This window comes from Primulina huaijiensis, chromosome 15 (genome assembly GCF_012295235.1).
Source record: "Primulina huaijiensis isolate GDHJ02 chromosome 15, ASM1229523v2, whole genome shotgun sequence".
Taxonomy (NCBI): domain Eukaryota; kingdom Viridiplantae; phylum Streptophyta; class Magnoliopsida; order Lamiales; family Gesneriaceae; genus Primulina; species Primulina huaijiensis.
This window is the reverse complement of record NC_133320.1, coordinates 21914645-21930267: the sequence shown is the minus strand read 5'-3', so window position 1 is coordinate 21930267 and position 15623 is coordinate 21914645. Positions and strand designations below refer to the sequence as shown.

Here is a 15623-nt window from a genome sequence, read left to right as displayed (position 1 = left end):
TCCTTTTAAACATTTTATCTGATTTTAGCCTATGTTGCTATTATATGAATTCGTTCGTCAAATTTATGGGTCCGAAATTGTTAAAGAAGCAGATCTTTCACTCTTACGGCTGACGGGTAAGATTGCTGCTATTAGAGCTCTTGCATTCATGGCCAATGGAACTATCATGGATGATATGCAGAAAGATGGTAAACTCATGGAAAACGACAATCCTAGAATACTCTCCATCAGAGGTCCTCCAAGAAAAGTCAGTACAACAATGCCAAACGGAACTTGGATTACTGATATCATAAATGCCCATTTGTCATGCACTTCTTGTTTCCACACAATCTGCAAGTTTGAGAGGCGGCATAAAAAGTTCAGATTATTGTTACATAATTTATTGGTGTGAGATTCATATATGTTAAAAGCAGCTTAAGTACCACATTTCAAATATTTGTTGTGCCATAAATACAGCATGATAATCAAGCAAGTGACAGTAGATATGATACCATCATAGAATCTAGAGTTAATCCAAGAATGTCAAAACTTGGATCACATTCCAGCATCATATTTGCTCGTGCATCCAATTAACAGGTCAGATAGAGATTGTATCAGTGAAGCTGGATCAAATAATATGCTCCCTTTTGTGTCGCTTGATGAATCAATGGTGACCTACAAATTTTGATACGAATCAGAATTCACAGGCAAAAGTATAATGAGATATGTGCCTAAAAAGAGAGCAATTGCTCAACCCTTATATTTTAGCTCCAGTGAAAGTAAGACAAACGATATATAATACAAACTTACCACATTAAATATCCCTTGGGCAGCCAGGCAATCAATATCTAAAGGAATTTGACCATCTTCAGGCACGAAAATTGTGTTAATGTACTTGTTTGGCTGCAAAAAGTGATTAATTCATGTAACCAAGTCAAATACATTATAGCATAGAGGAATTTAAGTTCAAATTATACTGCAACCTTTAATTAGGTTCCTTCCCATTTTACATATGTTATGATCTACTTTCCATCTCCTAGGCGCCAAAACATTAGTCACTTAACATATTATACTATAAGATTTGAAAGAAAAGAGATTACTCTTTGATAGTATCATTCGTGAGGCCGGAAACAAGTTCTACATATTAAACATCAAGTATGCAGAAAAACTCCTACTAAAGAGAAGTACCTATAAAATAAAATGGATGAACACACACTGATATATGATGGAAGCAAACCGATAAAAATGTAAATAATGTAAAAATTACATGCTCTGGGAAAATAATAGAAATTTTAAAATCTTATGGAGTAAAGCCTAAAGTTATCAAAGAGTAAGCAATGAAGGTATGACTTAGAGTCTTACACTTGATGAAGGTATGACTTACACAGTATCACATTACCTAGGGACATGATCGTGTAGAAATCAGTTCCCCAATTCCAAGAAGAACCTGAAAATGAATCGTGTGCTTAAAACAGCTGTTGTTAACCTTAAGTTATATAACCAGATGAAAAAAAAATCATAATGATGATATGACCGAGAGTTTTCAACGAGTTTTCTCCAAGTTTTGAACATTTTTTTTCGGTAAGTGAGCTTATGTTTTAAAGTATATGTATGTATTTGAGAATACGATCAACGTAATACATTCATTTAATTTGATATATGATTTACTTGCTTCGTTTCGCTTCAATTTAATTGTTATAATTAAAAACATGTTTAAAATTATTTGAAAGAGCTGTTATGATTTGCATTTGAAATGGTAAAGAAATTTTCGACCTTTGATGTTATGGCCCTGACGCGGTAGGATATAGTAATCGATAATATTGTCTCGTCCCTTAGAATATTAAAACTTAGGGACTGATCAGTAAACTATAGAGAATAATATGTTTTCAGTGTCGTCATTTTGTTCATCTTTGATTTTGACATGCTATTTTTCGAATCGTATAAATATTTTTATTTTGTTCTTTATTATGATCAATTGGCCCTTATTTACTGATTATTTCCCAAAATACTCGCCATTTACTCTCCCTCCCAAGATAATAACGAAGATAAACTTGACAAAGATGAACAAAAGATGTTTTGTGAATGGTGATAATATTGAAGTCTTATTTTAATTTACTTTATTTAGATTGTAATTCGCTTCCGCTCATTTTCTATTTGGTTTCGTATCACTGTAAATGTCGTTTTCATTGAAAATCATCTTTTCAATGGAAAAAAGGAAAAAAAGTGGTCATTTTAAAAAAAATGTCGTTATGGAGGACGCTTAAAAACCAAAATCAAGAAGACAATTGGTTACAAATTCTCTTTAAAAGATTTTTAAAAAAAATTTAACTATAACATCTAAACATAAAATGTCGATGTATGAAAAAAAAAAACATTTTTAAAGACCTTGGTTTCCAAAGTAGGCATTTTAGGGTCCAGTAAGAATTGCTCTAAAGCAAGATGATCTTTAGCTCAAAAATTTCAGAAATACAATTCATACTGAGATTGAATCCATTGTGACAAGTCTCCTTATGCTTTTAGGATGTGCCCAATAATAGATCCCATTTCTAGACAGAGATTGCGGCAAATAGCGTACCTTCTATCAGGATAGAAAAGGTAGTGGAGCTGTGGAGACATACAATGCCAAAACAGCAAAACTATTAAGACAATCTGATATAAGTAGACATAAATACTGCTGCAGCAAATAACATTATCCCAATGCCATGAATGATACCTGGCATTAAAAAAGGATGCATATACTCCACTTCAATTGTAGCCGAAGCAACGATGAGACGAAGCTCTGGCCATCGCCTTTGAATCTAAATTAATAGTTATTGGTTTTACTAAATAGATGAGTAGACTATAACCTAAGAGAACGTCATTTCTAAATTAAAGTACATTTTTTAAGAGATCTTGCAAGATGTCTGTTGAAAGAGACGGTTCACGATCTTCATCTACCATTACGACACTCTGGCAAAAACTACAAGTTAAGACATAAACATAGGAGACCTAACCAGGTATTTAACAACTAAACAAAATCAGAAGTTAAGGAGGCAGTCCAATAAAAATAATAAAAGAACAAATGGTGTGTATTAAATCATAGTCTTCATCAGGGTGACTATGAAAGCCAAAGGTGAGTATGGATCATGGAAGTCCAGGTCAGTATCTATCTATCTGTTAACTTTTGTTCAAAATGGTGAAATCGATAACAGAATGTGCTAGCACAAAAACCATTATAGACTAGCATCTGGGAACTACACTACTTAACGTAAAAAAAATATTGATGTAGAGCAAAAGAGATCCACATCCTTAATACCACCACCCAACAATGTGTTGATTTAATCAGTAGTGCTTTTAAATCCATCAAGCAATAGTTATCAGTAGATCTCAGGGCATGGGTGCTTCTACTTTGAAATGTATGCTAGCTTAATGCACCAGATTTATGATGACCTACCAATGAACTTCTATCCCTGACATTTACCTTTATGTTCCCACTTCATTATTCCCAGGAGCTTCAGATCCATGGTGTAGAGGAATCAAGTCAAACACTAAACTAACCCTACCATACAGTATCTCCATAGAAGACTCTCTTAGTAAATGGATGACGAAGACAAAAATTACTATAATAAAGAGGAGAAAAGTCAATGAAAAAGCAACCAAAATGGAAGTTCAACTACATATTACTATGCTATTAACACGAAGTTAATCTTTGCCACCCATTTTTTTTCCATAATTCTCTTTCCCAGATATAAAGGAAAGGAAAAGCAAGATGGATCTTAATAATATTTTGGGTTCAACGCAATAGTGACAGATTGAAGAGACCGTCAATAACACCAGAAAAACTCATGATGGCTACATTAATTACATAGGCTCAAGGACTTCGAGATCTCTGAAAGGATCTGTGAACGTACCTATACTTGCTCAAGAGAGGATCATCCATCATTTTCCTCAGCAAGACTCCATCTGTAAGAGATTTTATCCTTGTTAGATCCTATTCAGCCGGCAAAAGAACAATTAGTTTGCATGCTTATGTTGAATTGTGCTTGGAAAATGATACCACGATATGACAATATGAAATACGGCAATCATACACACTATTTCTAACGAGTAAAGTTCGAAGATAGAATCATTTGCAGAGAACATGATATACACTACAATTGAGCCTATACGAAAAAGTAGTAAGACTCACATTATTGGTTATATCTTCAAACCGAATTGTGTAGCCAACTTCTTCGCCTAATTTAACACTCATCTCTTCAGCAACTCTGTATGCAACAGTCTGGATGCTAATACAAGCAGAACAGTTTTATCAAAACGCAGAATGTCTTTGATATGAATCAAATTTAACTCTTCCTGAGGCACCACAGTACAAAATATAGGTAGCCATTGAGTAAATATTGCAGGTTTCTAGGGAACATAATGCATTACAAATCAGTGAAAGCACTAACATGAATGGGAATCAGTTGCAAATACTCACACGATACTAAGAATACTAAAACCCATTCAGGAGAAAATGTTACCATCAAAACAAGCAAATAAAATCCACAAAAATCTCATAATATAACAATGATGTCACTGACATTGACAAAAAAAAGAAAAAAATTGGGCCCTAAATAAACTGCCAAATAAAAGCAACACAATTGGAAGTACACAACAAGGCTCCAAAGTCATACCTGGACAGCCAACCTCCTTAGTTGTGTGAATGCAATCACTCGACCACCCTCATCCCGTCCAACTTCTTTAAGATACTTCCCGCAGAATCGCATAAAAACATTAAGCTCCATACGGCTCATACTAGAGGACAAGAACAATTCACAAAATTTAAGAACAGTAATTCAGTAACAACATTAGAATTCATGGTAAAGAACAAATATTCATAAAACTATACTTGAGACGAATGCAGGCCCACGAATGTAGAGGAGAGGATAATGGGAGAAGGCGACTTATCGAGAAGGAAATGTTAAGTGTATATACTCAACAAGAAGTGTAACTTAAAACTATACCATAGATTCAAAGAAGTTATACTCGAGAAGAAGGATTCTTTAGATTAATTGTTTTGAAACGGATTTCTTCTTGCGGTCAAGAATATGGCCGTTCGATATCTGTACACTGGGAGCCGCTGCCTCTGCTTATCCACGCTTACATGGCCATATCTATAATCCAACGTATTCAAAAACACCCGTAACCAAACAAGATAAATAAACAAAGATTAATTAACTAAACTCACCCAGAAGATGAAGAACTGGAGGCGTTGTAGAATAGAACACCGCCTTCTTCATCGTCCACAAGGCGGGGTTTTCGGTCCCTAGCTTCCAGAATCTTGCCATTACCAGCAGAAACAAAAGACGACTACAGCGCGAATGCATGCAGACAGAGCACGAACCTAATTGGATTCAATTCTACCCGTACCTTATTATTGTTTGTTTGCTAATTACACTTCAATTTAAGGTTGGATATTAAAATACTATCAATTGTCATATGTTGAAAACCTCATTAATCGAGCTTTAGCTCCAATGTTCTTCCCACACCTTAGAATAGGATTTCAAAAAAAAATAAAAAACCTCATTAATCGCTCGAATTATAGAAACAAAACCGAGCATACATCACATTCTCTAATTTTTATATATTAATTATATAGTTTTTATTTTTAAGTACATCATATATTATTATTTCAAGACAAGCTCGAATTCATGCCTGAAAATATTAAAAATTAGCTTTCAAACTAATACACTTATGTAAGCTCAAATTCAAGCATTCAAATTTCGGCGCTCGATTCGATTTATTTACACGTTCACAATTCACAATCGGTTATTCATAAAAAAACAAAGACAACTCGGATATTACATTCAACTTTTTCCTAAACTATGTTCAAGACTCGAGTACAATCCCAATACATGTCACTCTGCAAAACATGAACCGTAAATTAATTAAACCGAACATTCTACCATAATCTCTCGTATCAAAATTTCTCAAGAACATGAAACGCACAGCTGAATCAAGCTATCGGAATCCTCTACCCCTCCCACGGCCACCATGCCCCCTTCCTCTACCCCGAGCATCACTTCTCCCTCCGTGATGCTGAAGACCTGCAGACCTTGAAAAGTAGTTCTGTGTACTCCCAGCTCCACGTCCCATTTTCGCAGGACTACTTCCAGCACCATTCTGAGCACCAAGAGGACGCTTTCCTCTGCAGATAAAGATGATGTGCAAATGATATATAAGATATACGTTTCCAATATTAGCAGATGAAATGTCATTTCCAGTAAGATTTTTAGCTGCAATTAAGATTAAAATCTACGTGCTACCACTTTAAATGAGCAGGTAAGTCATTCATACCCAACAGTTGCAGAAGCAGTTGGTGGTGAAGGTTTTACTGCTTCTTTCCAAGATAAGTTAATCCTCTTGTCTCCAATAAATGAGGGTATCTTGGAATGAAGAGGCTAATTATGGAGGAAAAAACGAAATAATTAATCAAGGATAACCATCGTTCCAAATGGCAATGTTTAATGTGATTTTACTTACCTGTGTCATAGCCAAAATATTGTTGCAAGTTCGTAACCCGGTAATGGTGTTCTGCTTCTGGGTTTTCTGCATATTTAATATAGATGTAAATTAATTGATTATCACAGTTAACGAGCAAATATACAACGGTGGTCAGTAATACAGACTCACAATGGTAGCCTTTGCCTCATCGGATACGGCAGCCCCCAATCCTTTACTATGATCTGCCATTCCCTGAGTTAACTTCTTCATGGTTGCACGGACTAGGTCTTCAACACAATTCAACCTGATGGATTAACCAAGTTTTCCTTCAAATATCAAAACACAAAGACTCCAACAACGCACGAAAAATGTAACATAGGAAAGCCTCCATCCAAAGTAGCCTAGACAACATGACACGAGATAAAAATTGGCCAAACTCCCTTCCAATACTTTTAATCCACGCATATGTTTACTGTCAGGGTAGAGAGCCAACAACCCAACCATTGGTCATAGCTTTTTGATATTTTTTTGTAAAAACATTCTTTATTTGATAAATCACAAATTACATTTATTTTTTGACAAACTATGTATCTATATATATACACGCTTGGACATTGATAAAGACATTAAGGTTAACACAATCTATGGGAATGTAGTCATACACTAGGTGTCAATCATTAAATACTTCTTCTGTGACTACAGTCTCTAAATTATGTTCTTACTTAATTAGCGATCAAGAATAAAAATCCCCACCTGACAAAATCAAAACTAATATTCATGATATATCGTTCCTGCATTTCATCATTGCCAAGATAAGACATCGACTCACACAAATAGGTGTCCATATGAAATGAATTCATTGAACCACTCTCAACCTAAATTTCTCTAAATGGTTTCCACCATTTGAGATAAGAATTATGTTACAACTTTGTAGTCCAAAGCATAACTAGGGCCATGGAGCCTGAGGCGCTAGGAGAGGCGCAAACGCCTCACCGAAGCAAGGCACACATTTTTAAATTTTTTAAAAATATATATTTATTTTAGAATAAATACGTTAAAATATGAAATAATTAAGTCACAATGTCACACAAAACAAAATATAATTAATAAGTTCATAGTAATTGGTAGCATGATTAAAATTCTTCAATCATCCAAATCAAGTTCATCTTCTTCCATCAAATCACCAGAGTCCTCAAAACTTTCGGACTTGTATTCTGCTTGATCTTCATCATTTTCTTGATCAACATTAATTTCTTCTTCCTCCTCATCCAAAAGATATGAAATCGACATTTGCTGGTTGTTTTGGATATAGATGCCCTCACCTCATTCTTCTGTTCAGCACTCTCTTCTTCTGATTCCGCGTTGGGGCATTAGGTTGATAGAGTTTGGGTTTTTTGTTTTAAACAAATAATTAAAATAAATGTGTGTGCCAGAGTGAACTTCCAGGGCTAGTACAGACAAGCGTTTGGGCTTGCCTTAGTGAATTATTGCGCCTGGGGTCCTCACCTGGTAGTGCCTCTTGCCCACATGAGGGCGCCTTGGGTTAAGGCGAGAAGCGCCACGAGGTGAGGACCCTTAAGGCAAGATGCGCCACCAGGCGAGGACCCTATGCCTGGGGTCATCCCTTAAGGCGAGAGGCGCTTGCCTTTGACAACTATGGTCCAAAACATCATTAAAGTTCCGGCCAGTAGCATTGTAACTTGACTTGTTTTCTATCTCTACGAGGTCACAATTAGATGTATAAATAAATTGAATCGATTTAAATATTAAGAAAATTTTAAGGAACAAATTGGATATATTTGAGCTCAAAATTGATAAAAAGCATGAAAAATCTAAAAAATTTTGCTCGAATTCGGTTTATCTTAGAGCTCGAGTTTGAGTTCAGCTCGAAACATTTGAACATATTCACAAGCTATTCGAACTATTGATCGAAAAGATTACTTGAAAGGTTATATATATTTATTTAATATATAATTATATTATATTAATAAAATATTATAACTCGAGAGGGGTTCGCGAACTATTGAACAAACGAATCAAATATTTTTTAGCCGACTCGATTAGTTTGCACCTCTAGTCACTATGTAGAAAATTCGGTGTTATTATGATTTGGATGGGAGTTGGTGAATCGTAGTTGAAGTTTTACCATTCATACATACATAGTGGGATGTCCTATATGTTATTTCAAGTGTACCATTCGGTGTTACTATAATTCAGATGGGAGTTTGTTAATCGTAGTTGAGGTTTTACCATTCACACATAGTGGAATGTCCTATTTGTTATTTCAAGTGTACCATCATAATCATCTCTTCCCTAAGTAAAGGTGTATTTTGTAAAAAAATAATTTTTATAATATCATACGGATTGGCTGTGATGCTTTGGAATGTACACATGGTTATTGAGGTTTCATCATTCATACATGCGGAACGTCCTATATGTTCTTTCAAGTGTACCACCCTAATAATCTCTTCCCTGAGTAAAGGTATATCTTGTAAATTGTAATGCTTTGGAATGTACATATGGTTATTGATTTCATAATGGGGTAAACAAATATTGGATAGTGTTATGGTTGTTTCTCATCAGTCTTAGTATATATAATTTCCTTCGTGATTTGAACTCTATCTTTGAACATAATCCAGATGGAGCTCGAATTGCAGGACATGTAAAGAAGACTGTTATACTTAGTAAAACTTAAATCAAAAGCAAAAAAAAACCCTCCTTGATATTCAAGCCATCTGCTGCGACTCTTCTTGATTCCAACGAGCCTTAAAAATTGTGTTAGTCAAAATACAAATGATTTCAATCCTTGTTTCAAAAGGATCATTTCCAGCCTCTTCACATGAACCGGAAAATAGTCTAGTGCCAATTCTTTTGGGGTGATCTCTTTCGGTATGTGCCGAAAAGAAAGATTAAACATGACAGGAAAAGATTCTACAGTTGAATCCAATACAGGACAAGATAGAAAGTCAATCCATCCACAACATTTGCGAGACGTTACATATGCATGTGAGTTATTTATTCATAAGAATTGTTTTGAAAAAATTGATGGCCACGGGTTAAAGAATTAAAGAAGTTTTTTTATTTTCTGGTATGTATCAACTCACTCATACGAAACCCCAGCAATTACTCCACAATCAACATTTGGCACCAAAACATAGAAAATCAACTTGTGGGAGATTCATAGAAGTTGGGGAACCACATCTGATGCGAAGGATGGAAAATATATTGAAGTTAGCAGCAATAAAACCCTAGCAATCTATGGTGTCTGATCTATGGTGACCATTACATGCCCGCTCAAAAAGAAAAAATGGTTGTTACCATAAAATTTCTTAAGATTTTTCTTGAGGCCTAGAGTGATATGGAACTTTGTAGTAATGCTGATTACATCTTTCAACTCCTACTGTTCGAAAAATAATGCTTTTAACAGCTTAGTGAACTCCCCGATTTTTATTTTTATTTTTATTGCTGCACCGTGGATCAGTGGAGCTGCATAGTCTGGATGTGGTGGTGCCACATAAGAAAATAAAGACATGTGGAAAAGCCACAGCCAATGTTCACCACTTCAAGCAAGAAGCTTGATAGGAAACCCTGATTCAAATGCTATAAATTTCTACACTTCAATAGAAGGTGTTTTCGTTAAACCCCAACCGGAAAAGGTACCCAAGTACAAATGAAAATATAATTTAAAAGTATATACACATATTAGTTAATCTGACAAACACCACATTTCAATTAGGAAAAAATCATGCCCAGAGGAAGTGATAAATCGAATAAACTTACCTCTCTGAGAAATCTTTGTACAGCTCAGAGAAGTCTTCTCCGAGCCTATCTGATGGTTGCCCAGTCACGATTTTGTAACCACATAAACTATTAGTTGCATTAGGAGCCTGTCCCAACCACAAAAGGAGGATGAGCAATGAACATGAATGTGAAACACAAAATGAGTCAAAGATGTATGGTCAAGGAATGTCAATGACCTTATGAGCTAAATGGTGGAATGTGTACAACAAGCACTCAACGGAAGTAAAGTTCATTTCTTCTCCTGCTTTTCTTCGAGGCATGGCCTTCTGAAACATCATAAAAAATGTTGCATGAAGCATAATCCTCGTATCAGAGAAAAAAAAACACCCAAATTAAGTTCCTGTTGTCAAATGACTAACTAGACAAAACAAAATAAGATTCAGATTGGATTCTTGGGAATGAAAGATAACGTATGTGACTATTCACACACAGATATATATAAAGAGAGAGAACAGTACCCAAGCACAGTGAAAAAACAGGGTAAGAAAATAATCTATTTTAAGGTGGAGGTGGAGGTGGAGGTGGATGCAACATATAAGTTTCTGTTTTTAACTTTTTCATATACATATCGAACATTCATAGCAATACCATAAAGAATGTGAAGTGTAGATTCTTGAGCTTGCCTTTAAGAGTTGAACAGCAGATGGGAGAATTTGTCTCGAGTCTTGCGGAGATGTGTAAGGTGAACCCTCAGCAAGGTTTTTAAGCAGGTCTACTTTTCGTTCTTCAGGAAGCTGGCAACAAGCAAAAAACAGTCATATTCCTGACTCAAAGATCTAGAATGAATGCACTACATCTTGGCATTTTCAAGCAAGTCTAGCCACCAACAAAGAGCAGAGAACAATATTAATTCCATCGACATATAATGTTTTAAATCTATGGCCCAAATAAGTGCTGTTAAACACAAATAAACCTCACACAAAATAAAATAAAAAAAAGACTGAGAAATTGTGGATTGTGTTTGGATATGCAATCCAACAGACCAAAATGCTTCTGTGAAGCTTGTCTGGAATACAAAATCTATTCAATTTCTTATCCCAAAACATGCAAACACAAATACAAATAATCTAGACAATATCCACACCTACTCATAGTTCCCAAGGAATAAAAAACATTGTATAAACTTGAGCATGAGGCAGACCTCAAGAACCACATTATCAAACTATGTATGTAAGTAATTTAATGGTTGAATACCCTTTTTTTGGGGTAAGAAATATATCTGTTAAGATCAACTATGCAAAATTGATAAAAACGTATGAACACTCTCAAAATGAACTCAAACACAATAAACATCCATCCAAAATTGTATAAATGATCTTCAAACAAAAAAAATGTACAAATGAGAGACTGTGAAGGCCAAAAGTAAGAATAAAAATTCTTTCAAGATTTAACAGATTCTTGAATACTCTGCGTTTCTCGATTCAAAAGCACCCAAAAAATATAAAGGTGCAATCTCGGTGCTTAGATTTCCCAATTTTCAAAACAATATTGATACGTGTAAACAGTATAACGTTTCTCCATTCAAATGCACAAAAATAACATACAGGTAAAATGCCACTGCTTACATTTCTGAAATTCCCATCAGTACTATTATGATACTCAAACATTCTATAATAGTCCAACTTTAGCCATGCTCATAAGACATAAATCTAGCCTAAATGCCTGGAATTTTGCAAGCCTGCACAACTACATATGATATGAATTATACTTTTTCTTTCATCCAGAAACGTAATCTAGCTACAAATGCAAGTCATTCTCGATTATAATGAAATAAAAGTTCGCTGAAACAAGTCCTTCAAAATGGCACATAAAAGCACATAGCGCAGTTGAAATGTTAACCTTATCAAAAACAGGAAACATGTGCTTGTTCAAGTAGTTGAAAAACTTGCTATTGGATGCACCCCTCTGCAAATCAAGTATGAGTTATAAAACAAACACCATGAAATAACATAAAAGGAAGATGGCCATGAGGAAAAGCTATGAACCTCAAAAAATGGAAGAGCCATAAACAGACAGGAAATCAGTCTATCATTATGATCTCCATCTGTAACCTGCACATGAGAAGATTCCGATAATTGAGCAGATCATAAACTGGGATTTGGAGATGGATTTTTATTTTCAAACTGAGAATTCACAACCATTGGGAATCAGCACCAAACTCCAAGATGTGCATACATTGACAAAAAAGTAGGCGAAAAAAGCTACTAATATCTTTATTAATAGTTACTAGAGAAATACTCACATTGAATTGTGCATCAAGATCAGCTTGGTCTTCAATTATTTCAATAAGTTCTTGTACCCGCTCTGGGGGAGCTTTCACACCAAACATGGTCAAAGTTTTCAAAAAATCCATAAACATCTTAAATTCAGCTCCTGTCACATCTCGTAGACTCTGCAATTTAATTCCACCAAAAATGCATATTATTTAAAATCACATTCCACAAAAACTGCTTTTAACTTGGCGTTTTTGGCAATGATATTGGATTCTTAGATCGTAAGCTAAAAATTTTGAAAACAAGGTAAAAATTATTATGGTGTGTTAAAAAGATGTTAACTGGGACATGTACTTTTCACAATATCACAATCGGCACACGAGTATTACAACTACTGTCAAATAAGTGCATGACTCAAGGGCATGGTCAATTAAGTGCAAGATTAAAAGGCATGCTCACTCCATCCATTTTAAGGTACTTTAGAGTGCAGATTTAAAAATTATAGAACAGAAAGGTGTAAAGACTCTTATGTGACTATCTTGCTTCAAGTCATCACTAGTTTATTTCTTCACTTTCTTCCCTGTTTTCTCTCCAGTGTTGCCATGAAAGTTTCTCCCACTCATTGTAGTACCAGTGTATCACCACCCAACCATGAACTACCACCGACATTGTTTTCCATCCTTTCATAAACCATCATAACCACATTTTGTTATATTTACACGTAATTCTTACTTTGTACTTCTCGAATTAAGTTTCACGTCCATAGACAGAAGGTAATGGCATTAGATTTCCCAATTCAATTTCAGTTGGCTGATACTTGACACTTTGATCGAGGTAATTTCACCAATACCCACACAACTGGTGGAATTAGAGGCGAATTGCACTAGTCATCAACCGAGCTGCAATAAACCCAACACTTGTGTACCAATTAAGCTATCATGAAAAGCATGTGTACCAAAAATGACAATACTTGGAACACATGGTTAAAAAATAGATTTTGCCCAAAAAAATAGATAATCTTATTAGATATCAATACCAAGGAAGAGCTAGAAAAGGAGAAACATAAAGTAACCTTTTTAATCAAATCGGTAATGTGCCTCTCCATTTTCTCAGGTGGCCTCAAAAGCTCAGCTTTGAGTGGGAAGACCTGAATAACGAATTTCAATGGAAGGAAATAACAAAGGGTATGTATCACTAACTTCTAAGACCAAAAAAGGAAAAGCAAGACTATCAACTCAACATTAGCCACGTAATCGAAATATATATCCTCACCTTGTCTTTAATAAAAAGTAGGGTCCTCTCACGAAGATTTTCATCAGTTATCTGCTCGTCAACACTCTCAATGTGCTTAAACAGGGCTGTCAAAGAAGCTGCGAGAAGAACAAAAGAGTATATGCTCTCTCAATGATTCAAGACCAAAACAAAGTAGTAATCACCACCAAAGGAAACCCACATAACTAATCCCCTTCTACAATCCACAAAAGAATAAAAAGACATGAGGCGAAAAGGTTAAAAAGCGAAAAATCTAAATTTTAGTTGATTATGAAGTAAAATTGAGTTTGTAAAGATTTCAGCATTAAAAGGAAAATTACGGTCGACGAATAGGAATAGCCCATTTCAATTAACAATCAAAATATCGAGATGGTCGTCAGTTCAATTAAAATATCAATATATGGTGATGGGAGTGGCTAACATAGTGAGTAATAACATATTTCATTATGCTAAGCAGAATGAAATGATCAGAACTTTGTGCATGTCAGTAGCTCCTGCCCCATGATGATCGCAACCTCAAATAATCACACAGTTGTTCTAGAAGCATTTAGGCCCTTGTCTTCCGATGGGAATCTTGGTAGCTTATGCTTGCTAATTGCCACGATGGTTAGTTATACAAATCCAAAATATCGTGATAGCCACAAAGCATGCCATGAATTCAAGGAATAGTCAATCACTAAACCAACCTCGTGGGTTGGGTGCAACACCTGCGAGATACTATAGCACTGTTCATTGTTCCTAAATCCCTGTGCCTATATAAAGTGCAAAATACGGACCAGACAATCGTACATTTCAAAGATCAGTAAATTACCTTTAACATCTTGCCTCAGTAAGGATAAAAGTGCTTTATTTACTGCATCACGCTCCACGTTTTCCTCTAAAACCATCAAGAAGACAAAAGGTTATATAAGAAGTAGTGCATTTCTTCACTGTTAGTGGCAATGTACGTGTAACATTACGCGCATGACACTTTTCACATAGGTATTAGGTACTCGGAACATTCATACCAGCAGTGAGGAGTTGCGCAAGAATGTCGACAATTTTAGAAAGGTGCTCGGGTGTATCTTTGCAGAAAAGTGGAAGCCCTCGAATAGCTTGCACCCGAATCTGAAAGTGTGGTAATTAGAAAGCACAACATTTAGTGAATGCAGGCTAACAATTTCAGGTTTATATACATAAAGTTTAACTCTTTGGCACGATTGAGATAATATGAAAGGAAAGAGCTAACCCCAAGTTCTTCCGCTTCACACAAATCAAGATGCGCATCGACAGCATTAACAGAGAGGCCAGGGAAATACTTAAAAAATCTCGGAATCAGCTGCGCAGCTAACTGCCTAGCCTTAACACTACTGCTTTTCGCCGCCTTTATTATGTTCTCATAATCCTCGGCGTGCTACTCAGAAACCATAAATCGTACGATTAAAACCTAATCTTCCAAATACCTCAAATTCGAAGTTCAATTAAGAACCAAGAAACGCGGAATCCAAAATACATGAAAGAGCAAAGAATTTTGAACCTGAGACTTGTCTTTGACCTCATTGAGACGTTCTCCATACTCATAAAGCTTCTCAATGTCTTTCGCGTCGTCGGAGACTTCTGCCATAGCACACTCAGTTTAACGTTTGAGAAAAGAGTGACAACGTGGCTATAGATACACGATCCTTGTATGTAGCGTAGCGTGACGCACAATATTGGCGAGTGTGATGAACCAATGCCGTCTTGTTGAGGCGAACTGTTTGACCGGTGAGGAAAGAGAAGGGACCGGACTCGAATTAATTTCGGGCTTGTGTTGTGATCCATCTTTATTCGAATTGTTTCTTTATTTTTAAATGAAAAATATTTAAAAATATTAAAAATTCAGAACTAATAAATAACAAAAAAAACAACCAAAATCGT

At 35.5% G+C, this 15623-nt stretch overlaps 2 protein-coding genes and 2 long non-coding RNA genes across 7 annotated transcripts; 1 reads left to right on the top strand and 3 right to left on the bottom strand.

The window, feature by feature from the left end:
- Window positions 1-2375: 2375 nt before the first annotated feature.
- Window positions 2376-5317, bottom strand: LOC140960330 (probable pre-mRNA-splicing factor ATP-dependent RNA helicase DEAH9). Of its 4 annotated transcripts, XM_073418563.1 has the most exons (6): window positions 5186-5317; window positions 4632-4752; window positions 4148-4237; window positions 3870-3949; window positions 2857-2938; window positions 2376-2777 (listed from the first exon to the last, which is right to left on the bottom strand). In XM_073418563.1, exons 2-6 carry the CDS (start codon window positions 4749-4751, stop codon window positions 2619-2621), a joined length of 531 nt encoding a protein of 176 aa, XP_073274664.1. In that variant the 5' UTR covers window position 4752; window positions 5186-5317; the 3' UTR covers window positions 2376-2618. The 4 variants fall into 4 exon arrangements, 3 of the variants coding, with proteins under 3 accessions (XP_073274664.1, XP_073274663.1, XP_073274665.1); XM_073418562.1 differs by lacking the exon at window positions 5186-5317 and having other exon boundaries at window positions 4632-4899; XR_012172150.1 differs by lacking the exon at window positions 5186-5317 and having other exon boundaries at window positions 2728-2777; window positions 2857-2928; window positions 4632-4899.
- Window positions 5318-5725: 408 nt separating this feature from the next.
- LOC140959591 (apoptosis inhibitor 5-like protein API5) lies at window positions 5726-15519 on the bottom strand. Its single transcript, XM_073417505.1, has 16 exons — window positions 15244-15519; window positions 14956-15120; window positions 14735-14834; window positions 14539-14604; window positions 13728-13825; window positions 13528-13602; window positions 12485-12634; window positions 12228-12293; window positions 12082-12147; window positions 10866-10976; window positions 10419-10508; window positions 10222-10328; window positions 6631-6745; window positions 6481-6546; window positions 6295-6398; window positions 5726-6145 (listed from the first exon to the last, which is right to left on the bottom strand). The coding sequence occupies exons 1-16, from the start codon at window positions 15328-15330 to the stop codon at window positions 5959-5961; spliced, it is 1653 nt and encodes a 550-aa protein (XP_073273606.1). The 5' UTR covers window positions 15331-15519; the 3' UTR covers window positions 5726-5958.
- On the bottom strand, window positions 7669-8196 carry LOC140959592 (uncharacterized). Its single transcript, XR_012172012.1, has 2 exons — window positions 8094-8196; window positions 7669-8047 (listed from the first exon to the last, which is right to left on the bottom strand). It is a non-coding gene; the product is annotated as an uncharacterized lncRNA (long non-coding RNA).
- LOC140959593 (uncharacterized) lies at window positions 8453-8937 on the top strand. The gene is made up of 2 exons (XR_012172013.1): window positions 8453-8580; window positions 8685-8937. It is a non-coding gene; the product is annotated as an uncharacterized lncRNA (long non-coding RNA).
- Window positions 15520-15623: the final 104 nt, after the last annotated feature.